Genomic DNA, 26,679 nt, shown 5'->3' on the forward strand with positions numbered 1-26,679 from the left:
TTGTTGTTGTTTTGTTTTTTGTTGTTGTTTTTTTTTTGACAATTGGAATTTGGTTATTCGAGTTTTTTTTCAAAAGCAAAGTTTTGTCAGTGGAATGAAGCTATAGCTCCTTTTCACATGCATTGTTTCAACTGATGCTCAAAGCAACCAAGGAAATGGGTAGAGCAAGTAATACCCCATTTTGCTGATGAGAAAACAAAGGGCTAGAGATTAAATTTTTTAATATCATATAGCTAGAAAGCGGGAGTAGGGAATTGAATCTAACTCTTATAATTCTGCTTCAAAGAGGAGACCTTTTTGAGAGGTAAAGTTGATATTAATTCAAGTTTGCTAGAAAACTTTCCAATCAAAATCATCCTCAAATTAAGTATTTCATGTTTTTCCAACAGGTATATTAGTTTTAGGTTGAATTCATTCCAGGTAGATTTGGATTTATTTTCTCATGCAGTCTGGAAACTCAGTTACACACTGGGGCTCTTTGTATAGACGGAATGCCCATTCTAAGGGATATGGGGGCTCATTCAACCATTTGTAATAGTTACAGAGGTGTTTGTTGTTCTGTTTTTATTTTTTTATTTTTTTTTATTTTTTTTTTTTTTGAGACGGAGTTTCGCTCTTGTTACCCAGGCTGGAGTGCAATGGCGCGATCTCGGCTCACCGCAACCTCCGCCTCCTGGGTTCAGGCAATTCTCCTGCCTCAGCCTCTTGAGTAGCTGGGATTACAGGCACGTGCCACCATGCCCAGCTAATTTTTTGTATTTTTAGTAGAGACGGGGTTTCACCATGTTGACCAGGATGGTCTCGATCTCTCGACCTCGTGATCCACCCGCCTCGGCCTCCCAAAGTGCTGGGATTACAGGCTTGAGCCACCGCGCCCGGCCGTTCTGTTTTTATTTTTATGTCCAACTGTTGATCATATTTACAGTTTTATGTTACTTTTTGTTCTTGCAATTCTCATTAAACATCAAAAAAGGAAAATTTGGTATGGTTTCTGATAATAGTTTTATGAATGTGTTATGGAGGAAAGGCAGAACTGAAGATTCTCCCATGAATTTATTTGCTTCTATGTAGCCATCTCCACTTCATCCTATTTTAACAATTATTGACATTTCCCAGGGGTAAGAGAAACCATGACATGACTAAAGACTAAATTCTCCAATTTCTGCTCATCCTAATGTTCATCAAGTTAGTATACTGTTTCTATACTCCCTTCTGCCACTAAACTAATATGCTAGCAATCGAGACTCATAGCACATCAGAATTTGTCTAGCAGCGCCTAGATAAGTTATCCATTACTCACTGGCCAGGTAAAAAGGCCACTTTAATTGTGGAACCAGAAGAGATCCCCCATCTTTTAAGTTCTAGGGAGTGCCATTACTTGAAGTGCATCTTATTTCTTAATTGTTAATTATATTAGTACATTTCTATTGAATAGTACCTATTCCAATGAAAAGTGTGGCTAAATTGAGATAACTTGCTTTGATATCAATGAAAATAGCAATATTTTCTCTCCAGTGTAGCTCTTACTGCCCCTGTTCAAATGGGTTTGTGGTTTTGTGATCAGAGCATCATTCAATGCAGAGAGACAGTGTAGCTTGGTGGAAGAAACAGAGGCTTTGTTATCAGCAAATTGGCTTCACCCGTTACTTGCTGTGTGAGCTCAGGCAAGTTCCTTAATCTCTCTGAATTTGAGTTTTCTCATCTGTAAAATGAGGCTAATACTCGCCTGTTGGGGCTGTTAAAAGATTAAAGGAGGTGAATTCTAGGAGTAGCACTTTATAAACTCTTGGTAAAAGAAAGTTGTTATTATTATATTTTAGAAGAGAAATATGAGTAAACAGGTAGAAGAAATGATGCAAAGTCTTGCCTAGCAATAGTTAACTTTATCAGTCTGGGATGTGTCTTTCTAAAAATTTCAACATGCTGACAGTAACCCATGGAATGGGTGTATATGTCTTTGAAAACAAAACATGTCAATGCATGTCTTCCTGCCTGCGCTGGCTACTTCTGATTATAGCTGAAGAACTAGAAAAGAAATGTGATTCCATTTGAGTGTTGAGAGGGATCCTCTGATATTATTTATTAGCTGTGGCAGACCTGAAAAATTGGGAAGGTCACTCTTTGCAAGACATCAGTCACTATGTATGAATGTATGTATTATGTATGCATGCATATGTGTGTGTAGATGGAAAGGGTCACTGCTCTTGTTGGCAAATTGTAGATGATGTTAACATTATCAAGCTGATCCAAAGCCTATTGGGTCACAGAATAGGGTCTATATATCTGCATGATATGAGTCTTTATCTGTCATATGCTAGACACATTCTTCATCCACCAGTATTTTTTTTTTTTTTTTTTTACTTTCGCAGGCAATACTAGTTCATTAGTATTGTTACTAGGAGAGTGGAGTATATGGCTCTATGGATACTCATCTCCATTTGTTTCAACAGAGAGAGCACAGAGGTGACTAGGAGGCTCTGATGCAACTCCTCCGCTGAGCATCTGTGTGACATGAGCTAGCCCTGTTGGCTAACTGCTTTGCTGCGTGGTGCCCTTCACCTGCCTTGCAGATGTATTGTGATGATCCAAAGGAATAGTGAAAAGAAAACTGTTGTGAAGTTTAAGTATTCTGCTTTTGGGGGTGTTAGTAGTAGTATCTTTCTCACCACATTTTATTGCTATGAGAAAGATCCCTAGGTACCGAAGCCAAAGTTTGTTCAGTTCTTGCATTCCCCTCACCCACTAGCTGATATGAGAATTTCAGTTGTAAAGTAAGGACAAATTGTAAAAATCAAGCCACCTCATTCTTAGGCTGGAGATCAAGGATCTCTACTTCCCCTTCTCAAAAGGCCACAAGGAGTTTTTTAGAATAGTGACATTCTTTTAATCCTGTTTTGCTCCTAGCAGGTGATACTTGGAAGCAGCCTTCTCAAAGATTCCCAAGTGCATATTTAATTCTCTATTTTCAATCATTTCATAATTATGCATTTTCCCCACAATATGTTTTGTGTGTCTACTACACACCAGATACTGCATCTCCAGGGATATAGTGGTGAACAAACCTTACTCTGTTCCCTTGAATCTTCCTGTTTAGTGGGAAAAAAATCTGCTGAACATCTCTATAGATGTTCACCCAGGCATCTTAAACTCCACCTGTCCAAAGGCGAATTGCTCATCTTCCACCCAAGACTCTTCTTCCTCTAAGTTCTCTCATGTCATCTTTGACTCGGTTGCCCAATCAAGAAACCCTGGAGTCATCATTTGCACTTTCCTCTATTTTACTCATCAGTTCCAATATGGCACTAAGTCTTTTTTTTTTTTGAGACGGAGTTTCGCTCTTGTTACCCAGGCTGGAGTGCAATGGCGCGATCTCGGCTCACCGCAACCTCCGCCTCCTGGGTTCAGGCAATTCTGCCTCAGCCTCCTGAGTAGCTGGGATTACAGGCACGCACCACCATGCCCAGCTAATTTTTTGCACCTTTAGTAGAGACGGGGTTTCACCATGTTGACCAGGATGGTCTCGATCTCTCGACCTCGTGATCCACCCGCCTCGGCCTCCCAAAAGTGCTGGGATTACAGGCTTGAGCCACCGCACCCGGCCTGACACTAAGTCTTTTTAGTTTTTAGCCTCTGAAATATCTCTCTCAAATCTGTCTTTTCCCCATCTTTGCTGCCATGAACCTAGTCCAGGTCACCATTATTTCTCTTTAGGAGATCATAGCCCCCTCATGGCGTTTCCTGTCTCTGGTCTTGCTGCCCAACCACTCCTTTCCTCCTGTGGTGTGTCATAATGAAGAAGAGGTGCCCTAAGCCATAGTGATAAAGAAATGCTGAGGGCCTTTCAGATATTGTGATCTCCAAAGCTGCATAAGCCATAATCATTTGCTAAATAATAGTACATCAATAACAACCATTAACTTTCATTGTACATTTAATATATGGAAGGCACAATGCTAAATTCTTTACAACGGGGAATCTCCAAGTGTGGTCTTTGACCCTGTAGAGTCAGCACCACCTGAGAACTTGTTAGAAATGCACATTTTTAGACTCAGCCAGAACTACTGAATCTGAAACTCTGGGGCTGGAGCCCAGCAATCTGTGTTTTAATCACCTCTGGATAAGTCTGATGCATGCTAAGGAGCAAACATCATTATCTACTCCAATTTTCTCATTTAATCCTCATAATTACCCTATGAAGTAGACTCTGATATTATCCTCACTTGACAGCTGAGGAAATTTGAAGCTGCCATTTGTCCCGAAGTCCTACAGTGGTGAAGAGGGAATTTGAATCCTAGCCTTTTGGACTCTGAACCCTGTACACCTAACTAGTACATCATGCCACTTCACTAAATTCTGAACCAAACTGGAAGCCAAACTAAAGTTTAAAACAAAACATAGCTAATGTACCAGATTAAGCCCTCAGCATCCAGACGTTTTTGTAGGTTAGCCTCTACTGCCCTTTCTTACTGATTCTGTGTGATCTTACCTCTGCTCCAGCCAGACCCAGGCCTCTGACTGGCCCTCACTTACAGAATTCACTGATTCGCATCAATATGTTGTTCTTCATATTTATAATGCATTCGCTAGCAGTTTGTTGGGTCTTTCTTTGCTCCTCTGCTCCCTTGTCAGCTCACAGATCTCTGAATTCCTCTTGCACTTGTGGTATATACAGTATACTTTTAAATATTCATTGCATATGACTGATATGATTTGGCTGTATTTCCACCCAAATCTCATCTTGAACTATGGTTCCCATAATCCCCACATGTCATGGGAGGGACCCAATTGGAGGTAATTGAATCATGGGGGCAGATACCTCCATGCTGTTTGCTTGATAGTGAGTGAGTTCTCATGAGATATGATGATTTTATAAGGGACTTCCCCCACCCTTCACTCTGTACCTCTCTTCGCTGCCACCATGTGAAGAAGGATATGTTTGCTTCCCCTTCTGCCATGATTGTACGTTTCCTAAGGCCTCTCCAGAATGCTGAACTGTGAGTCAATTAAATCTCTTGCCTTTAATACAATGACCTTACCTCCAATACCTTTTTCTGATATGATCTTATCTCCCCCAACAAGCTTCAATGTTCCTTGAGTTACGGGCCATGCATTGTGTTTCTTTTGTGTATTGCCTTCTCATCCCCTACATGTATATTCATGCTTGCCTAGCATAAAACTCAGCACAAGAGGAAAGTGTTTAATTAGGTTGTGATGGGCCATGCATCATCTGTTTGTAAGTCATTCACTGTAAGGATATGGCACACTCAGAAGAGAAATCGGGGCTGGAGGTTCAGATTTGGGAGTCATTAGTATGTAGATGAAGGCCCTTGAGGAGGTCAAACAAACACTGAGAAGCCGAGTGCCCAGGAGAACCAGGACACCAGTGCTATGTAAAAGGAGAAATGCTCTCACAGATGTGGGGTGCTGGCATACAGGCTCATCTGTTCCCAAGCGCACATCTCTGCCCCCAAAGAGGGTTCCTCAGTGATGTCTGTGCATCTCCAACTGAAACTTAAGGGAGGGAACATTGAGTGCTCAGTCCTAAACTCTCCATTTTGCCATAAATGATGCCTAAAGGAAAAAGGGAATTGATGCTTTCATTCTATCTGCCAGGGGTTTTACATGCATTAACTCATTTAAATGCTCACAATAATCCTACATAAGAGCTATTATTACACTTCAGCCGTTGATACTAAAAATGGTTTTGTCAAAGGAGCCCCACCTTCTGTGATAAAACTGAATTCTTAGGCAGGCCTTTGCACACCCTTCTCCCTTCCCTGCTTCATAAATACCATTTGCATCCCCTAGCTTAATGCTTTGCTCTACAAATCCCCCTGGGAAAAGTAAAGCTCTAAGTTGTTGTCAGTCATTTATGCCTCAGTGGGAATGTGTTTCAGATTCTTCCTCGGGAACAAATTTTAATTTTATGGGAGAAGAACACTGGAACCTTAAGGGAGGGATAAAAAGGCAGAAAGGGCCTAAGTTATAAAAAGTAAGCTCCCTCCACCCGTTTTACTGTTGTGTCTAGTGTGAGGCATATGCTTTTAAGATTCTTAGGTGATATTTCTACATACATCTACTACTTTATAGGCAGCTCCATTTCTGGGTCTGTTACCCTAGTTATCTGGGTCTGAATAGAGGTCACCTTAAACTGCACACTGATCCCAACTCACTGTGGTTGTCAGGAGGCAGCCGGCCTGGGCCTTGGTTGCAGACCTGCAGTTCCTGGCCTAAAACACAAGTCCCAACTCATTCCCTTGAGAATTAGACCCTGCTGTGCCTATTTAAAATCCTGAGCAGATGGAAGCAGGAGAGCTCATTGGAAAGACTTGGAGGAGTTCCTTCTGCCCTGTCTGGGTCTATTTGCCAAAATAAATGACATGCATCAGGGCAGGGCAGTGGTCCAACCCCATTGAAATTCTGCTAGCAGTCCAAACCGTGATGGTGTTTCAAATTGGTTCTGTGAAATGATCAGGGTTAGGAAGAAAGAAATAATGTGTGAGCATCTGGCTGCTGCAGCCTACTGATGGGGACAGTCCCAGGGGCGGGCCCAGGGTAGTGGAGGGGCAGCCTCAAGGACCCCGTAGGACATCTGCCACTGGCAAACAGGGAAACAGCCACATATTGGCAGCGGGCAGTCTATTTAGTTCCATCCCGTTCCTACTAGCTATGGGACCCAAACAAGTCCTTCCTATTCTCTCAGCCTCTTTTCCCTTCATGTATAAAATAAAGCTTGGATTGAAAGGTCTCTAAGGGTCCTTCCTCCTCGAACATTCTGTGGCTTCTCTGCCACTGGTTTGATTTCTTTTCCTCTGTACAGGGAGAGGCCCACCCACCCACCTGCTTATGTGTAGTCTCTATGTTCTCACACTGACCTCTGCTGGCCATTATGAAAAGTGTCACTGATAGTGTCTTGAGTAGGAAAGGAAGGGAATTCACCACTGATTTAGTTTATATTAAGCTTTAGCTGTATGAGTAATGAGACAGAAATCCTGTGCATTAGAGATGAGGAAAAAAGATCATACAGCTATAAGCACAAAGTAAGTGTATCTGGATGATAAAACAACCGCAGAAGAAATGGGTCTCCTTCTTTTATTTTTCTTGGTCACCTTCATTTGTTCCTGGTGTTCTGTGCCACTGTATGAAAGGATCTCCGTGGATGGGAAGGCTTTTTGTCTCATATCCTATGACTGCAGGCTCCAGAAGGATCTCACATCATGCTGAGGAAGCAGTTCTGGACAAGTAGAATCCTGGAGACTTCCCACAGGCCCTGCTTCTAGCCCTTGATTCAGTGTGAGAGGTTTCAAGCTGGGCTGCTGGCACGCCCATCAACGCAAGCCAGGACTCAGGGCCAGCCCAGAAGTGCACGTTCCTCTGGGGGGTGCCTTTTCAAACACCCATTTGGAAAAACAATTCGAATTTTCAAAATATCTGTAAGTTCTCTAGGAGAGAGTTCCTTTCAACTTTCTGGCTGGAACAGAGGAGTCAAGAAATACTGCAGACCCACCCAGCCAGGAGAAAGGAAGGAGGCTGTGGGACCCTGCCTTTTCTGCATGCAATCAGAGTTCCTATTAGGTCCAGCCCTCGAGTTGCCTCCCTCCTAAGTCTCCTTGCTAACCCTTGCTGAGAAGCACGTGCTTGCAAAGATAAAGTACCAGAGGTAGAAGGTGCCAGTCCCTGTGCCCATGCCAGGTGCTGCTGGGACTCTTCTCTCTAATGGTGTGAGCAGGATGGGACTGGACCACATCACAACCTGCTCTCTCAGTAACTGTTCAATGATTTATTGTGCTCTTCCCCTTCCCTGCCTTGATGCAGGAAAACTTTTGGCAGGGCTCAGATTTGGGTCAAGCATTCAGTGCCCTGACTGGATCCTCTTTGCTAATAATAACATGGCCTCCGCAAGCCCATCCTTCCCGCCATTCTCCCATCAAGTAGTTCCCTCCTCTTCAACAGCTGGTTCTTATCTGCCTCCCTTGTCCAAGCCTCAGGCAGGCAGCCCTGGCCTCATGCTGACACACACATGTTCTCCTGAATGCTCCTTGATGACTTTCAGCCCTGAAAGACCGCTTTTCTCCCAACTCTTCCCTGTTCCCAAGCCTCTGAGGGTTCCCTGTGTCCGGCCACATCAAGTCTGCTGCTTTCCTGCCGTGCTTCCCAAGCCCACTTCAGCTGGAACCTTTCCAATCAACCTTTCCAATGTGACCCATGACTTTCCCCAGCCATGGGCAAAATGTGAGCATTCCACAAACCTTCCATGGCCAGCTCTTTTTTTGTATTCCTGCAGAACTTAGACTCTATTCCAAATTTGTACTATTTGCTATGGTTTTATATACATTAGTCTTGAAACCTAGGCCCACATTTTTTTTATTATACTGTAAGTTCTGGGGTACATGTGTAGAACCTGCAGGTTTGTTGCTTAGGTAGACACAGGCCATGGTGGTTTGCTGCACCCATCAACCCGTCATCTACATTAGGTATTTATTCTAATGCGATCCCTCCCCTTGCCCCCCACCCCCTGCCAAGCCCCGTTATGTGATGTTCCCCTCCCTATGCCCATATGTTCTCATTGTTCAACTTCCGCTCATGAGTGAGAACATGTGGTGTTTGGTTTTCTGTTCCCGTGTTAGTTTGCTGAGAATGATGGTTTCCAGCTTCATCCATTTCCCTGCAAAGGACATGAACTCATTCTTTTTTATGGCTGAGTAGTTACATGGTGTATATGTGCCACATTTTCTTTATCCAGTCTGTCATTGATGTAGGCCCACATTTTCGACCTCCTCACTCATTGTCAACAGCACCACAGCACTATGTTTTTAAGTACTGCTCTTTTTCTTTTTACGTTATTAATATATATGATATACACATATGCATATTTACATACATATTTATTGAATTTGTGAAAATCACAATAATAATAACAGAACCACTGTAAACAAAGCTCCAACAACGGCAGGTAGCAGCCTAAAAAGTGAAAAGTTACTCCATCCCCATCATTTCCAGAGTGAAGCCTGTTAAACAGTTTGCAACCTATCATTTTCTATAAGCCACATGTTGGGTATTGGGAAAGGCTAAGTGGTAGGTGGTGCCTGAGAGAATTGCATTTCCTTGGACAGAGCATCTTTTACTTCTTGAAAGAGTCCTGGGTCTTCGTGGGCCTGACTGACACTTGAAATTATCCTCTAAAGGATCATCACAGCTGGTGGCCACTTGCATCTCCAGTATATAACTGTAGCCACAGCATAAGGCATCTGTCCTATTTTCGACCTTTTAAAAAGTAAACCTTGAAGGTGAATACTAAAAGGCATGCTTAATGGGCTTCTTTTCAAAGTTTTTCACCAATTTGTAAGAAATTGTGGACAGTCAGTAAAGGGGCCAAGAGGTGGAGATGAGAAGCGTTTATGAAAATGGACTTTCTACTTCATACGGTGTTCTGTTCTCTGAGAGATAATGCATATTACTAATGGTTTTCATTGTTCTGCCAAGAAAATGTAGTCCCTAGTGGGATTCGTTCTAAATGATAAACCAGCCTGCCTGTGTTGCACCTACTGGGGTTAATGCTCAGTCTCAGCCCACTTTAAAATGTCAGTGTGAACTCTCAGACTTAATTGTTACAGACATTTTATATGCAGGACATTTAAAATCCTCAGCCTGCTCCCTCTTGCTATCATAATTGATACTTAATAGATATTCTCAGGCTCCTTGTATTTTACACATTCAACACTTTACAGATTGGAGAAGAGAGGAGAGAGGGATAGGAAGAAAAAACAAATAAGTAATTCACGTGTGTATATGCGCGTGTGTCTGTGTGTTTTCCCTGTGACTGTCTGCTACCAGGTGCAGTCATGGAGTCCTGGGATCTTCCAACAAAGATGAGCTCTTGCATGTTGGTCAGCTTGTGGGTTCCTGGGCCCACTTTGGCCCCCAGGGGCAACGTTCTTTAGGCATGGCCATTTCTGGACTTCACTGCAAGCATGTGGTTGGCCATTTGGATGTGAGTTATAAAATGTGATGCTCTCCAGTGTTCTGTTCTTTCACTATTTTGACAATCTGATGGATGGCCTGGCATTAACTAAGAAGAGGACAATATTATCCAGCCTGAATAACTAATCTCCTAAGAAGTACAAAGTTGAAGGATCCCGGTGCACATGAATCTTATTAAATGTGCTTATAAAATATGTTCTATCCAAATAAGCTTAGCAGCCCCTAAAATAGCCTTTTCTGATCCACGTCTGGAACTTTGGCATGCCTCAGTGATCTCTTAGCCAGAATTATTCAGTGAAGTCATGACAGGGCTCTTTGTGCATGGGAAAATGAGAAGTATTGATGCTAAGTTTTCCATTGACTAACTGCACTCCTTCTGTCCGCCTTAGGGGCGACCTGGACCAGTTGGAATTCAAGGTCCAACAGGTCCTCAAGGATTCACTGGCTCTACTGGTTTATCAGGATTGAAAGGAGAAAGGGGTTCCCCAGGCCCTCTGGGACCTTATGGACCAAAAGGAGATAAGGTGAGACCACCAAAGCTTGATTTCCCATTGATGCATGGGCCACAAATGTAAAGATGAGAAGTTCTCCATCCCAGTTCTGCTCATTTATGGAAATAATGTGATTACTGAGTAGTTTGATGCAAGGCTGATTTTTTTTTTTTTTTTTTTTTTTTTTTTTTTTTTTTTTTGTGAGACGGAATCTCACCCTGTCGCCCAGGCTGGAGTACAATGGCGCAATCTCAGCTCACTGCAAACTCTGCCTCCTGGGTTCAAATGATTCTTCTGCCGCAGCCTCCCAAGTAGCTGGATTACAGGTGTCTGCCACCATGCCCAGCTAATTTTTGCATTTTTAGTAGAGATGGGGTTTCGCCATGTTGGCCATGCTGAGCTCAAACTCCTGGCCTCGTGATCTGCCTGCCTCCGCCTCCCAAAGTGCTAGGATTAAAAGCATGAGTCACCACGCCCAGCCCAGGCTGCACATTTTAATAAGAGATGGGATGGGTGACGGCCTGCTGATGGATTAGCCCACTTCTGGAAGGTCTCCCATAGCAAGCACACCATAAAGTAAATATATTAGCTATTTGCTAGACAAATAGGCTCACTGCAGTAGGAAGTCAAGTGGGTTTGAACTGTGCATGGATCAGAAGTCGAATCACCTGGGCAACAGAGATCAGGAATCTAAGCATGGATACTGGGAAGAAAGGGGTCAGAGTGCTTAGAAGAAATCTAGGTCACAAATACAGGGGAAGAGCTGCAAGAAACAAGAGTGATAATGTCACCGTGGCAGGCTGACTATTCAGCAGCTCAGTTTATGTTCCCTGCCTACTTTAATCACCTTCTATTCACCCTGTTGGTGGGGGAAGGATTCCCACACTAGGATCATGGGAATGACCAAAGACATGACATCTGACACTGGGCAGATGAAACTGACAGCAATTTATTAATCACATATACTCACAGCTCAGGGGAGGAGGATACCACACGCCACATATGGCCACATAGGAGTAGCACTTGTGAACAAGAAGAGGCTGCAAAAGCAGACTTTGTAGTATCCGCAGGGCAGAGTGACCCTGGTTCTTGAAGGTAGATACAATTGGCTTGTTTGAATAATCCAGTAGGCCAGCAAGATATTGAAACTGCTGTTCCAGGGGCTGAGCAGGAATTGCACCTGGTCCATTTGATAAGGAGAGTTGTTTGGCTAGGGGATCTTATCTACAGAAGCATAATGGAGACAGAAACTTGTGATTAGGTCATTCAAGGTCCTCCAGTTTTCCCCAGATGGCAGCAGGTAATAGTGAGCCTTCATTTTAAAACCTAGACTCTACTCCCTAAAACAAGAACTGGTTTCAGAACACAGACCTGTCTAAAGACTTAGGTAGAGGTAAATGGTCACTTGGAACTGCAGTAGGAATCAAGGCGATACAATATGGGGAGGGGGTTACAAAATACTTCTTAAAAATGTAGGCCATTGACTCATAAACAAACCTACTGAGTCTAATGAACATCAACTTGATTGTGTCTTACATTCCTCTTCCTGCTCTTTTTTTAGGGTCCCATGGGAGTTCCTGGCTTTCTTGGCATCAATGGGATTCCGGTGAGTGTTATCTACAGATGCACTTTTCATAACCTTTAGGTTCTGCATCACGTTTCAGACATTTTGGCCTTAGCAACAATCCTGTCTCATGCAAGCATGCTTAGGAACAAGTGTTAAGATATGTGTGGTGAGGTTTAAAGGCCAGTGATCACACGCGATTGCCCTTGGATTCAGGCACAATCAGCGCTATGTCAGATGATTGGAGAGTGGAGGGACTTGTGTAGCCCATAACCATCAATATCTTAGCCAGCATGAGTTAGGTCTTGTGGGTTGAGAGAGCTTTGATTGGAGATGAAGAACTGGTTCTAAGGTGTAGAGACAGAGCCACATTGGAGCTTATATATCCTCATAGGGCAATTAAGATGGTACATGAAATTAGAGGGTAAAATCCTTCATGATTTCTTGACACATTTCATTTCATAATTTGTTCTCTTCAGCCATACCTCATTTCAGAGTGAATTTTCCTTTAACATTTTCACAAAGTGATACTCCAAAGATCACTTGGAGGCAGCCTTTTGCAAAATTTATCCTGTGGGCCTCTGCTCTGCTCAAGATAAGTGGAAGGTTTGGAACTTGCGGACATTTCTTTTTTCCATCCATCCAGCGTAATCCGTTAGTTTCTCTGTTTTCATCCTATATCTGCACCTATCCCACCTAGCGATTCCATGGTAGCATTGCGCCAGCCTTTATTCAGTGACGTTTCCTATAGCAGAATATTTGGAACTTACTGGCTATCATTTTTTAGCTTTCCACTTTGATCCTTCTCTATATATTTAAGCCATAGCCTGGGCTATGTTTGTTTACAGTGGTGGTTTTCAATCTTGTTTGAGAGAACAGAGTCTCAGCATAGAGAAGAGGGAAAAAAGTGCAGCTCCTTCATTTGAGGGAGATTCTAGAGCCTGCTTTTATCCTTTCAACAGCCACTCAGAGGTTGTTCTGAACCGTATCACAGCACAATTTTTGGAGGCCCTATAATTAACAGCTTTTGTGTTATGCTCAATAATCGTCCAGTATCAGGAAAAGGGGTTCAAATCTCTTTTTCCCAGTCTGTAGACATTTAATGTGCCCCTGCTATCTGTTAGCACTCAACCATGGGGATATAGAGGAATCATGTGGCTCTGCCCTTAAAGATAATATTATTTGATTCATTGTCTCCTCTGATCTAGCAGACATTTATTGATTTGAAGAATTGAAGGCTCACTAACCTCATATCTGTTGCATGTATCAACAAGTCGGTCACCAGACTTCTGCATTTTATTCAACTGCAAAGTGTGCAAAATGGCCAGAAATAGACCAGTGGGAAAATAAGCGGATGGGGTTGGCCATCATTTTATGATGTCTCCTGGCATTTTCTTATGGCAAGGTTCCTATGGCCCCTTTAGCCAGAGTCTCCACTCAGAATATGTATCTTCTGGGAGCCACTGGGTAAAGGAAACGAGCAAATTGGAGGCAGCCTTTTCCATTCATCCTGCAGACCTTGCTTTGCCAGAGATGAGTCGGGGACTTGGAGCTTATCTTCTTAGGATGCCCTTCCTCCTTCAGTCTCGTTTTAATGGGAGCTGGAAGGAAGTGAGGTTGCTTCCAGTTCTGAGCTGGAACCTGCCCCAGAGTCCAGCTGAATACTCTTGCCTGCAGCTTGTGGACAAGAGAGCCCTACAGCTTGCAGGAATTGATGACTTCTCTTGGAGTCCTCATTGCTTGACAGAATGAGTTGCAGCTGTTCAGACCCGCTAAATGAGCTTCCTGCTCCCAGTAGAAGTCCGCACCCCCTTGGCCCTTTCCTTGACCAAAGGTTGTATGTTTTCTTTTGACTTGTGATTATCCTAGTTGCAGGCTCCAAACCTCAGTACTCCATAAAATCCCTCTTTCTTCTTGTTTCTCTCTCTTCCAGCCACTCAAGAAGTATTTATTGAACATCTGTTCAGTGCTATCTCCTCCTTCCATCTCTAATCTCCCAGGAGTGATTGGTAACTGTCTCAAATACTCTAGCTCCTCACTGCCTACAGCCCCATGGGAGTTAGCGATAGTCTTTTGTGATAGTCTCATCCAGCTCCTTGAAAGCACAAATTATAATTTCTGTTCCTCTGAGAAGCCCAAGAGGCCCATGACTAAACTATGCATAAACACTCTAAAGGTGTTGGGGGAGGCTGACTCCAACCTCTAGGGCAGGCGTCCCCAAACTTTTTACACAGGGGGCCAGTTCACTGTCCCTCAGACCATTGGAGGGCCACCACATACTGTGCTCCTCTCACTGACCACCAGTGAAAGAGGTGCCCCTTCCTGAAGTGCGGCAGGGGGCCGGATAAATGGCCTCAGGGGGCCGCATGCGGCCCGCGGGCCGTAGTTTGAGGATGCCTGCTCTAGTGCCTAGCAATAGTTCTTAGACTGTCAGGACTCCCTCAGACAGAGAAACACGGACACGATAGGCCCAGTCAGACTGATGTTGTTCAACTGTCAGTAACACATATTAAGCAATTTGGCTGAAACCAACAGCTTTCGCAACACATCTTGCTAAACTGGATCACTGCACAGATCTGCTTCCCCTCTTAATATTAGCCGATTGTTAACATATGTGTCACCAGTTTTGGTCTTAAAACTCCATTTTTGCTGTCATGTACGCAATTTCAACATGAGTGGATGAGTCGTCACTTCATAATCTAAGTCTTTGTACTAAGGGGCACAACACCTAATCAAGAGAGTGAGCAAACAAGCATTCCTAGCATAGTCAACATTAGAACAACATAGACTAGGGACGGTAGGGCTGTGGCTTTTAATGGTATCCCAGCTGTTGGCATCCACAACAAAATTTGTGTTTATCAAATGTTTTCAGTTCAACGAAGTTGGGAGCAGAGGTTTTCACTTGGCAATTTGTGTTTAGCTTTCCCCATGGAGTCAATCCCAAATCTTTAGTTCCTTGCCTGGAGACTTGTAAATGAGCACATGAGATTTATATCCTCAAAGTGAACACATACCACTCACCAAATGGCAACTTTTCCTTTGAAACTGGGTTCTGAGGAACATTGCTTTGGTTTTTCTGGAATACAACAGATCCTCCTATTCCATGTGCTCAGTCCCTTGAGGCAATATACAACTATGGTTTTTTCCCTTGAAGAGATATATGCTCTTGGAAGGTTGGCACACACATATGTAAAATCATTAGCTATAAGAAGATAGGGGCAATGTGCCAGAAATTCTGTGGTTCTGAGAACTGAGAGGAAGTAGAGCTCAGCCCTGAGGTTTATCCTTGCTGACTTGACTGAGAGAAGACTATTAAGCTCTTACTTAGTAAACCTAGACTCACTTATTTTAACCATAACGCAATGGGATGGCATTATTCACTTTTTTTTTTCTTTCTTTTTCTTTTTTTTTTTTTTTGAGACGGAGTTTCGCTCTTGTTACCCAGGCTGGAGTGCAATGGCGCGATCTCGGCTCGCCGCAACCTCCGCCTCCTGGGTTCAGGCGATTCTCTGCCTCAGCCTCCTGAGTAGCTGGGATTACAGGCACGCGCCACCATGCCCAGCTAATTTTTTTTTGTATTTTTAGTAGAGACGGGGTTTCACCATGTTGACCAGGATGGTCTCGATCTGTTGACCTTGTGATCCACCCGCCTTGGCCTCCCAGAGTGCTGGGATTACAGGCTTGAGCCACCGCACCCGGCCTCACTTTTAATGCTAACAGTCACTCTATAAGGTAGGTATTATTCATCACCATTTGATGCAGGAGGGAACTGAGGCTCAAGCAGATTGGAACACAAGTCTAACTGGCTTCAAATAGGCCTTGTCTACCTATTCCTTGGTATCAGCAGGATGAAAAGGGGCTGATTGATCTGAGTCCGAGGTCAGAGATTAATTTCCAGAGAATTCAGCTAAGGTAGAAAAGCGTAAACAGGTATCCCTGAAATCCTACAGGTAGGAAATATCAGGAGCTCATGCAATAAAACTAGAAAAGGTTCAGGCCTCAGCAAAAGATGTGGATTCCAAAGGTTAAGAATCCAGAAAAAAGTTTTGATGTCAAACAGAACCAAGGGCTCAGGAGTAAGGAAGACTCCTGGTACTGAGTCAGCCTGTTGTTTTGCCTCAATTTATCCCTGTAACCTAGCTGAGAGATAACCCTTAGCAAGTTTGGCTGGGACATTTTATAATAGGGATGATACGGATCCCAGCGGGAAACAGACACCTCACCTGAAAGGTTTAGCTGAGTAGAATTGAATGAAGGGTATATTTAACAGAAGTGGGAAAGATTAAGGGAAACAACAATGGATGGTGGAATGATTAACTCAAAGCTAGCCTTAGACCTGAAAGGGAAAAAAAAAATGGAATGGTAATACTGGAATCCAGTGAGATCTGGAACCATGAAATAGCTGTTGCTGAAAAGGAGCTCAGACTATGGAGTAATTTGTCCATTTCCCTGGAATAGAGCCAAGGAGGGAGACCCTGGGGGAAATAAATAACCTGTGTCTTTCTCTTCCTGCTTTGATCTCTCCAGTCTATGTCTCCCAGTGGCCAAATACAACTGGAAGACAGAGGGAAAGGGAGCCTAGGTGGTACAGTCTATAGAAGCCAAGCTCCCAGGACACAGATCTGGGGGAGATAGAGTGTAGATCTTCAGGGCAAACAAGAGTAAATCAGCTTCCGCAGTGCAATTAAAAAATCATCACCTGTGTCTGCAGAGGCACAGATTGCTACAACTTTATTGTAAAGACAAGTTTATTGACCATTCCTCTGGACTTTGAATTCTATGAGTCTGGTAGTCTAGACTCACACATTTGTATTAACAGTCTGTCTAGCTCTTACGACTATAATAACAACGAAAATAAAACACAAGTCTCTAGAGTATTTTCTCTATAAGAATTTGATAAAAGGTTGTTTCCTTTAATAACTTGAAATGTTCACTTTTTAACATATGGCATATTTCCCTCAAATCATATATATATATTTATATATATGGCTTTTAAAGTGGTTTGGGTCAGCAAGGGGGAAATCTACCTTGTATTGACCTGTCTATATGTCTGGTCTTTCTGGTCATCTCTTTGCTGCATGCCCATCACACAATTGACTTTTGATGGATTAAAAAAGATATTTTCTCTACAAAATGGTAGACTGTGTACCAAGGAAGGCCCACCCTGGGAAATTATTGAGTTCAGATGAACTGTATGAGAATGATTACTAATTCCCCAGCAAAACAACTGCCTCAGTAGTTAGTATGGAGAAGAGGAAAACATAGTTTTCTAACTGAAGCAATAGCCTGATGTGTGAGCATGATAAAATGATATTGAAAATGTGATTCTTGCAGAACTTGCTTATTTTGGACCAAGCAACCTTCAGGAGAGGAGGTGCTCTGGGAGCTGCTTCTGCTCTGTTAACCAAAATCCAGCATCATTTCCTATGAAGAGCTTCCAATACTGAAAGTCATGCCAGGCTGCTCAGGTTCTGTCTGGCCTGAGGAATCCCAAGGCCTGGCATGATTCCCTGTTGGTATCAGTTCAGCTGCCAGACAGCTAAGCCCAATTTTAGTACGTCTTTGTATACAAGGAAGGTAAAGTTGTAACACCTTGTGTATCCCATCTGTTCATATTTGATTCCTTTGGTTTCAGTTTGGTCCCTATTAAAGCATTGATCTTTTTGGGAGGGGCAACACTGAACTGTGATTAGACTCATATGCTTGAATATAAAGGAAAGACATGCAAACATACGTGATGGGGCTAAGGGAGTGAACAAGGAGCCAGAGTTGAATAGCATGCTTGGCTTTTCTCACTGTGGAGCCATTTAGAGTAGCTGACAGTCCTGTGGCTAACTTGATTCCTTCTTTTCTCTTTGAACAGGGCCACCCTGGACAGCCAGGCCCCAGAGGCCCACCTGGTCTGGACGGCTGTAATGGAACTCAAGGAGCTGTTGGATTTCCAGGCCCTGATGGCTATCCTGGGCTTCTCGGACCACCGGTATGCTGCTAGATATTTGCATTTTATTTCAAATGGCTTTGCTTGTCTCCAAGTATGCCCTTTTTCTGTCTCTCTGGAAACCTCATTAAGATTTTGTGGGGCAGCCACTACAGACCCTTGTCCAATGTAGGAGTCAATACTGGCAACACCACAACAGTAAAAGTCTAAAGAAGAATGCCAGTTGCAATGGGGTATGCACATGCTATACTGCTTAGGGTTGCCTTTTTTAATGCTGCTTGTGAAGTTGGCGAGATTGTTAAAAGGCTGTAGTAAATTTCATGGCAAAATACACACTTGGGCTATTTGACATGGTCTCATATTAGATGATATTGAGGAATGTTTGGAAGACATAATGTATATGGGATCATGGAACCACTAAAACTAAAACCTAAAGAGCTTGCAAGCTTTGTCTATACCAGTGGTTTTTAACCAGGGGCGATTTTTGCTCCTCAGGGACCATTTGGCAATTACTATTGATATTTTGAGGTGTCGTAACTAGTGGTGTGCTGATGGCACAAGACAGCCCCCTCCCAACATCAAGGAATCATTTGGCTCAAGATGTCAATAATGCTTAGGTTGAGAAACCCTACTCTCTAGTGACAGACTTTGTGGCTACACTCCCACATTATAACCCTTGGTTATGGTATTGATAAGGTATTTATTGGATCCCAGTGTCACCACTTTTATTTAATTTCATTCATCCAGATAGGGCTCAGATATTTTGATCTAAGGGATCTTTAGTAAATACAATGAATGCCCTTCCAGGCTGATTTTACAAGTGGCTAGAGAGAGAAAAATAACACATTTCAGACCCATTCTTGACCTCCCTTGAAATTATCTAAACTAATGAGGGTACCAATCTGAGATATTTAACTAGAAATCACATCATCCATTAGACATATTTCTTTTTTTTCCTCCTTAAAAACTAGCTTTATTTGAAAGAATCGGAAGCATAATAACACTATAGGAAATAAACTTACAATACATATTATTCAAGAAAGCCTGCCATACATCATTTCTACTAACAGTAGGTCTATATACTGATAAACAACATTCCTTATACAATGCACAAATGACATTAAGAATTATCCATGTAAAGAATGGCCAACAATAACATGGACTGTCTTGACAGCAGAACATCTGCTTGTCTTATTATCTATAGAATAAAAAATCTAAAATGTAGATGACAAATTAAACTCTTCCAATTTTAAATTCTAGCATGGTTTTTAGAGAAAAAGGGAATGGGATTAGAAGAGACAAATTTTGTTAAATATCTCAAAAAGGAAAATTGGCTTACTATTATTTAAGTAGTGACTATGAAGTAATTCAGAATTGAGAATGTATTTGTTTAACACGTGGAAGCCCTTAAACAGTCAAACTATCCGTTATCTACTATATTCAATCAGTTATCAAGCCAATTTTATTTGTCTGAAAATTGTAACCACGTCAATAACCACATACAAAATAACAATTTAGGGTCATCTAGTCATTTCATTAGATATATTTCATAGCTACATGAATTAGTTGACACTTCTTCGGAAGAGCAGCACCACCACATTTAGTGACCAGGTTGGGGTGTGGGTATACATGTGAGAAAATGAGATAGATGGGCAAAGCACATGCCCCAGATTGGCATATAAGGACCAAACCAATATGCTGGGGGATGGGGGAAGGTAAGGAAAGATGTATTACTGACATAGGATGAACTAAGTGAGTTGCAAAGTTCTCTAAAGATTGCCATGGCAACCAGGGACAGAACAAAACATTTCCACGGAAATCCAGCAAAGCAAAGACATGCTGCCCCCTAGTGGGAGAAAATAAATTTTCAGGTAATAAATATCCTCAGACAAAGGACAAAGGAAAAAACCTAGTCCTGTCTCTAAACTTAACTTCAAGCCTAAATAAAAACTTGGGCATGTATTTTACTAAGCTGAGGCAGACCCTTTGTTGAATACAGAGCATATCATTCAGTCAGCTTCTTTGAAGCTTTTTTGAAGAGAGTAGTGGCCACAAGAATAAGGTGAAACAGGCAGTATTCGGAAAAAAACTGGTTTTTGCTTCTGGGACCACATTGTTGTTTTATGATACCAATAATTCCTGTGCTGAAGGAATCAATCATCAAATAAATGCTTCAGTCCACAAAGCTTAACCCTACTCCAAACACGAATCCTGACTTCCCCTTACCTGTAGGGACATTGATTATCCCTGGGAGTACAAACTCTAGCAGATATTAGCCAGCATCTGCCACTAAGACAACAAAACATCTAGTTGAAAGATTGGAGTTGGGTTCTTTGAACTATTTTGCATGTTAGCAATGAGATAGACCAGCCTCTTAGGCTTTGAAGCTGAAGTTGCGTGGTAGAAGTACAGGATGAAGGTAGTTTTGTTTTTTCTTTTAGACCAGGGGTCTACAAACTGGCCCACATGGCCTTTGGCTTGTGGCCTGTTTTTTTTTGTTTTTTTTTTTTTTTTAAAGAAAAAGCAAAAGAAAGAAGAAGAAGAATATAAAACAGAGTCTAGATGTGACCCACAAAGCCTAAATTATTTATTATCCGGTTCTTTTCATAAAATTTTACTAACCTCTGTCCTAGACAAAGGTTCTGTCAGTGACCTATACCTGAGGGGTGAAGCGGTGAACTATCCATTACATGAGTTATATCTGGCTGTTCAAATCAGTACTCTAAATAGACGTAAAATCTCTGACTTTAACACATTTCAGACCCATTCGAGCCTCATCCCTTTACAGACTCCTGGCTTGGTGATTGAGAGGGCATACAGCTCTGAATCACAGCACCTGGTCAAGGAATACGTTTTACCCCTTAGTACAGCCTATTTTGCCATTAAAAAAGCCACATAGTTTCAGGCTCTTGCTGTTCCATCCTCTATCTGATCAGATTATGCAATTAAAAAGACTATACGTGTGTGTACTTCTTCAATTTTTTTTTTAACTATTTTACTCAGGGGCTTCCTGGTCAGAAAGGATCAAAAGGTGACCCTGTCCTTGCTCCAGGTAGTTTCAAAGGAATGAAGGTAAGAGCCTGTAAGGCAGATAGCTGAGTAGGCTGTAAGCTGGGTTCCCCAGCATTGGGCCCCACCTCCAATGAAAACATTTCCAGAACTAGCATCTGTGTCTCTATTTAAATCCAGCCCAAGCTGGATTTAAAAGGATCTGGAGCTTTTTGTGGTGGAAACATTAACATAAATGTTTGCAACTATACTGTCAAAGAGATTTGCTCTGCAGGATCTACACCAAAAATAGGAGACAGATCAGCAAACAAACAGTTCGCATGGGTATCATTTTCTTTGACAAACCAAGACATTTCCTGGAGGCAGATACCTTTTATCTACTCTAGAATCCTTGATGTCTGTATACCTTGGTTTGAAGCCATGTATGTCTCTGCCCATCTCAACATGGCCATTAGCCAAAGATCCTGGTTCTGCCCTTCTCTGTCCCTGCACACCAACCCATCACCCTAGCCGGGCCCCTGGATGTCTGCAAAATTTGACCATCAGCCAGCCCTGCAGTTGGCTGGAAACTTTTATCTCTTCCCAGAATTGACAGGAACCTTCTGTGTTCTTGTGACCGTGTTGCCTGGTATCCTATGGAGCCTCAGTAAACCCTGGCTCCGAATAATTGGCCCTATTCCCTTGCAGAGCAGGACACGAGTCCACCATTGCCCTGGTAGCAAATGAGAATTTATGTGCCCAACATCTGAAGAGAAGATGCACTGAGCTCACTGAGCTAATTGATGGCTCTTTTCTGTCTTCCATCAGTGCATAGAGCCCGGGACACTGGAAATCACTTTGGAAGGCAGTAATGGGGATGGGTGGCTGGAGAGCTGGACAAGATTTAGGGTATGGGCTTCTAACTATAGAAGCCATAGTAGAAGACAGAATGTTTGAGTTGGAAAGGACCATGTGTTTGTCAGACTCATATTGCTCATTTTACAGATAGAAAAACTGAGGTGTACTGACTTGCTCAAAGCCACACAGCCAGTTCACCGAAGAGCTGAAACAGGCAGTGGCCTTTCCATGCTACAGAGAGCTGATTTTGTACTGTAAGCCAAGTGGAGTAAGACTAGCAGGTGTCAAAATTTGGTTATTGTCTTAGCAAAAATTGATTAAATGGTTTCGCCAAAAATCAGAGACTCTGGATCTAGTGGAACACAGCAATTTTCACAAGATGGTTATATTACTGATTCATGCAGTAACTAAAGATGCGGCAAAGTAATTAAAACGTAATCAGAGACTGTATGCTCTGTTGATTTTCCCTTGAAATGTCTGATTTGCATTGTATACATATGGGCACAGAATCTCTGGGGATGAAGGCACACGGGAAGGTAGCTTTGCTTTCCTCCAAAAGGAGTAGGAAAATCATCAGCCCGTAGAAGTAGTTTCTAATTGATAAGTTCCTAGCAAAGGTGAAAATTAATTAATCCAAGTAAAATGTGAAATCCTGTTCAGCCAAGGCTATAATATGTGTCTTCTACAGTCCAGATTTTTCTTACGGAAAAAAGTAAACAGTCTACACAGTCGAGTATGTCCAATTCATGCATTATTTAAAACACAAGACCTTGCAGAGGAGGCCCAAGATTCCGAGATGTGTTTTTGTCCCTATGATAATGTTATGTTAATTGTCTGAAATATTGCAGGCTTAATTTATTAAACTCTTCAGTGACCTGCCTTTGTCTGTTTCTCAGGGGGCTCCTGGGCTACCTGGACTGGATGGAATCACCGTAAGTTGTTATTTATGTGTTGAGCTCTCCGTGTTGACTAACAATCACCAATGGTGCATTTTCATTCTCCTCTATGATACCTAAAGGTCTTTGTAGACCTCAAGGAAAATCTAGACAGTTGAAGTAGAATGAGTCACAGTATTGACATTTTCCAAATGAGAAAGCACTGAGAGGATGAACTGTCCACCTCAAGTTGCATGACGAGCAGCCTTTCAGTCTTTAGGCCAGAGACCTATGTATTCACTGGGATGTACTTTCCCCTAGGAAAGTATTTTGCCTTTCATTCAGCAAGCATTTACTAAATGTTTTCTGTGTGTTGGGTGTTGTGGGTAAATCAAAAGTAGAGCACACTGCTTTAAAAGGTATTCCACACGGAAACTCCTTTTAGGGACTCTTGAAATACTGTGTCTATGTAAGGCTGTGAGTTGTGTTAATAAGAGCATTATTTTTCATTGAGATTCCACATTATCATCACTGTTTTCTTGAAGCAGCTTAAGAAAAAAACCCTTCTTTCCTTCTTCTTTCTTTCCCTTTCCCGTATTCACTCTTTCATTCTTCCCTCTCTCTTTTGCAGTCCTCAACTGATATTGAGCACCTACTATGAGCAAAATGCTACGAGTACTCTCTGTGACAATGTAGACGTAGTCCCTGCCCCCAAAGGTGGGAAAAACTAATAGGAATGTGGCATAAAAATTCCACAGCGACTTGAGAAGAGATGCTGTTCACTTAAGGATATGTCATAGGAGTTTTTATGTCTCAGATACAGAAGGTAGCTTCTGAGGAGTGTGAATGGTGTTCAGACTAGCTAGCAGTGGGAGGAGGCTTTCTAATAGGGAGTTATGGAGTTATGTGAGAAAAAGTAGGCACAAAATGGGATGTGTGCAAGCACACACGAAAACACAGCTGAATAAGCACCAAAGCCATATATATTCCCTAGGGCAAAACAATTGGCTTAGATAGTATATTCATTAAATTTACAGAACAGCATCCACTGTACTTGCTGCATAGCTTCTCTTAGGTATTTACTTCTCTGCCCACAAAGGCACAGTGTTGGTCCACATACACAGGCATGATATACAAACTGCTTCGAATTGGGGAGACAATATTTGGTGGCTGAATAAGGTATTTGTGATCAGCAAGGTGATCACAGATGGCTAGTTATTTTCAAAACGGTGTTCATACTGTCATTTATTTCTGGACTTATTCCTTTCTTTTCCCTCCTGTCTGAGTTCTATCCTCTCTTACCCTCTCTGCCCCTTGCCCAGGCCATGTCACGTTATTCCTGCTCCCCCATTGGAAATTGACTCTTACGTTTCTTCAGACCATTTTTCTCTTGCAATTTCAGTCTTATGTTTAACATTGTTGTTATTCGGTTCAAAAATTTTCTAAGTTCCCTTATGATTTTTTCTTTGACCCATGGAATATTTAGAATTGTGTTGCTTCATGTCCAAATATTTGGTAACTTTTCAGCTATCTTTCTATTATTTATTTCTAGTTTGATTTTATTGCAATTAGAGTGAACACTTTGTGTGATTTCAGTTCTTTTAAATTTGTTAAGGTTTGTTCTATGGCCCAGCATATGGTCTATCTTGGTGAATGTTCCGTATGCACTTGAAGCGAATATGTATTCAACTGTTGCTGGGTATGATGACCTTAAAAATATCCATTAGGCCAAGGCGATGGATAATATTGTTTGGATCTTCTATGTCCTGATTGATATTTTTGTTTAGTGTTTCTGTTCATTGGAGAAGGAGGAATGTTAAGATATCCAACTGTAATTGCAGATTTGACCGTTTCTACTTGAAGTTCTTTTAGTTTTTGCTTCATGTATTCTGAAACTCTGCTGTTAGGTGCATAGACATCTAAGATTGTTATGTCTTCTTGATAAATTGACCTATTTTATCATTTTGAAATGTTCTTCCTTATCTCTGGTAACATTATTTGTCTTGAAGTGTACTGTATCTGATATCAATATAACTCTTCTGCTTTCTTTTTAAAGTTTTTGTTTTCTAACTAACATTCTAATAGGAATAGGAAAACTTTCAAATATAGAGCAAGGTCGAGTGAATTTGGCAATGAACACACATACCATTAATATTTTACTATACAGTCATCCCTTAGTACCCATGGGAGATTGAATTCAGGACCTCTCATGGTTACCCAAATCCATGAATGCACAAATCTCTTATTTAAAAAAATGGTGTCGTATTTGCCTGTAACCTATACATATCCTCCCCTATACTTTTAATCATCTCTAAGTCACTTACAATACCTAATACAATGTGAATTCTATGTAAAAAGTTTTTCTACTGTATTGTTTAGGGAATAGTGACAAAAGAGTTCGCATATATTCCATACAAATGCAGCCATCCATTGTTTCAAATATTTTCAATCAACAGTTGGTTGAATCCACAGATGTGGAAGCCACAGATACAGAGGGCCAACTGTCCTTGTTTTATTCTTCTTCTATCCATCTATCCATCCCTCTATCTGTCCATTAATCCGTCTTATTTTTTTATTTTTAAGTTCTGGGGTACATGCGCAGGACATGCAGATTTGTTACATAGGTAAACGTGTGCCATGGTGGTTTGCTGCACCTATCAACCTGTCACCTAGCTTTTAAGCCCAGCGTGCATTGGCTATTTTTCCTAATGCTCTCTGTCCCCCCACCCTACCCCCTGACAGGCCCCAGTGCATGTTGTTCCCCTCACTGTGCCCATGCATTCTCATTGTTCAGTTCCCACTTATAAGTAAGAACATGTGGTGTTTAATCCATCCTATTTTTTTTTTTTCTTTTCTGAGATGGAGTTTCGCTCTTGTTGCCCAGGCTGGAGTGCAATGGCGCGATCTCGGCTCACCGCAACCTCCGCCTCCTGGGTTCAGGCAATTCTCCTGCCTCAGGCTCCCGAGTAGCTGGGATTATGGGATTACAGGCACACGCCACCATGCCCAGCTAATTTTTTGTATTTTTTTTTAAGTAGAGATGGGGTTTCACCATGTTCACCAGGTTGGTCTCGATCTCTCGACCTTGTGATCCACCCGCCTCGGCCTCCCAAAGTGCTGGGATTACAGGCTTGAGCCACCGCGCCCGGCCTAATCCATCCTTTTTTTTTTTTTTTTTTTTTTTTGAGATGGAGTTTCGCTCTTGTTACCCAGGCTGGAGTGCAATGGCGCGATCTCGGCTCACCGCAACCTCCGCCTCCTGGGTTCAGGCAATTCTCCTGCCTCAGCCTCCTGAGTGGCTGGGATTACAGGCACGTGCCACCATGCCCGGCTAATTTTTTGTATTTTTCGTAGAGACGGGGTTTCACCATGTTGACCAGGATGGTCTCGATCTCTCGACCTCGTGATCCACCCGCCTCGGCCTCCCAAAGTGCTGGGATTACAGGCTTGAGCCACCGCGCCCGGCCCCCATCCTATTTTTAATGAATTTCAAAGTAACTAGTAGGCAAGAGTTCACTCACTTCTAAATCCTGTAGCATGTCTATCTTTAATTAGTCGTCAATATTTCTTTGTAGGTTTTTCTTTTTGTATAAAATTTACATACAATGAAACACACAAATCTTAAGTATATGTTTGATGAGTTTTGACAAATGCATACTCGTATGTAATCTAAGCCTCTATTCAGATACAGGAAATTACTGTCACCTCAGAAAGTTTTCTCCTACTCCTTCCCTGTCAATCTCTACCCCAATTCACCCCAAAAGCAACCACGATCCTAATTTTTCTCCATTATGCCAGTTCTAGAACTTCATGTAAAGGGGATAATATAACCTGCAGCCTTTTGGGTCTGGCTTCTTTCACTTAACACAATGATTTTGAGATTCATCCACATTGTTTCATATATCAGTAGTTTGCTACCTTTTATTATAGGCATTTATTCCACTGTGTGAATGTATCAGAGTGTATCAATCCTTGTATCATTGG

The 26,679-nt window shown here is 42.1% G+C and overlaps 1 protein-coding gene across 3 annotated transcripts in view; it reads left to right on the forward strand.

Moving 5' to 3' along the window:
* COL4A6 (collagen type IV alpha 6 chain) overlaps window positions 1-26,679 on the forward strand; it is a 309,755-nt gene that overhangs the window by 229,292 nt on the left and 53,784 nt on the right. For all 3 annotated transcript variants that reach the window (XM_074391649.1, XM_039464115.2, XM_074391650.1), the window contains exons 4-8: window positions 10,371-10,505; window positions 12,034-12,078; window positions 17,900-18,016; window positions 20,978-21,046; window positions 22,717-22,752. In XM_074391649.1, coding sequence (XP_074247750.1) covers window positions 10,371-10,505; window positions 12,034-12,078; window positions 17,900-18,016; window positions 20,978-21,046; window positions 22,717-22,752 — 402 coding nt within the window. The remainder of the gene's footprint in view (window positions 1-10,370; window positions 10,506-12,033; window positions 12,079-17,899; window positions 18,017-20,977; window positions 21,047-22,716; window positions 22,753-26,679) is intronic.

This window comes from Saimiri boliviensis, chromosome X (assembly GCF_048565385.1).
Source record: "Saimiri boliviensis isolate mSaiBol1 chromosome X, mSaiBol1.pri, whole genome shotgun sequence".
NCBI classification, from domain to species: domain Eukaryota; kingdom Metazoa; phylum Chordata; class Mammalia; order Primates; family Cebidae; genus Saimiri; species Saimiri boliviensis.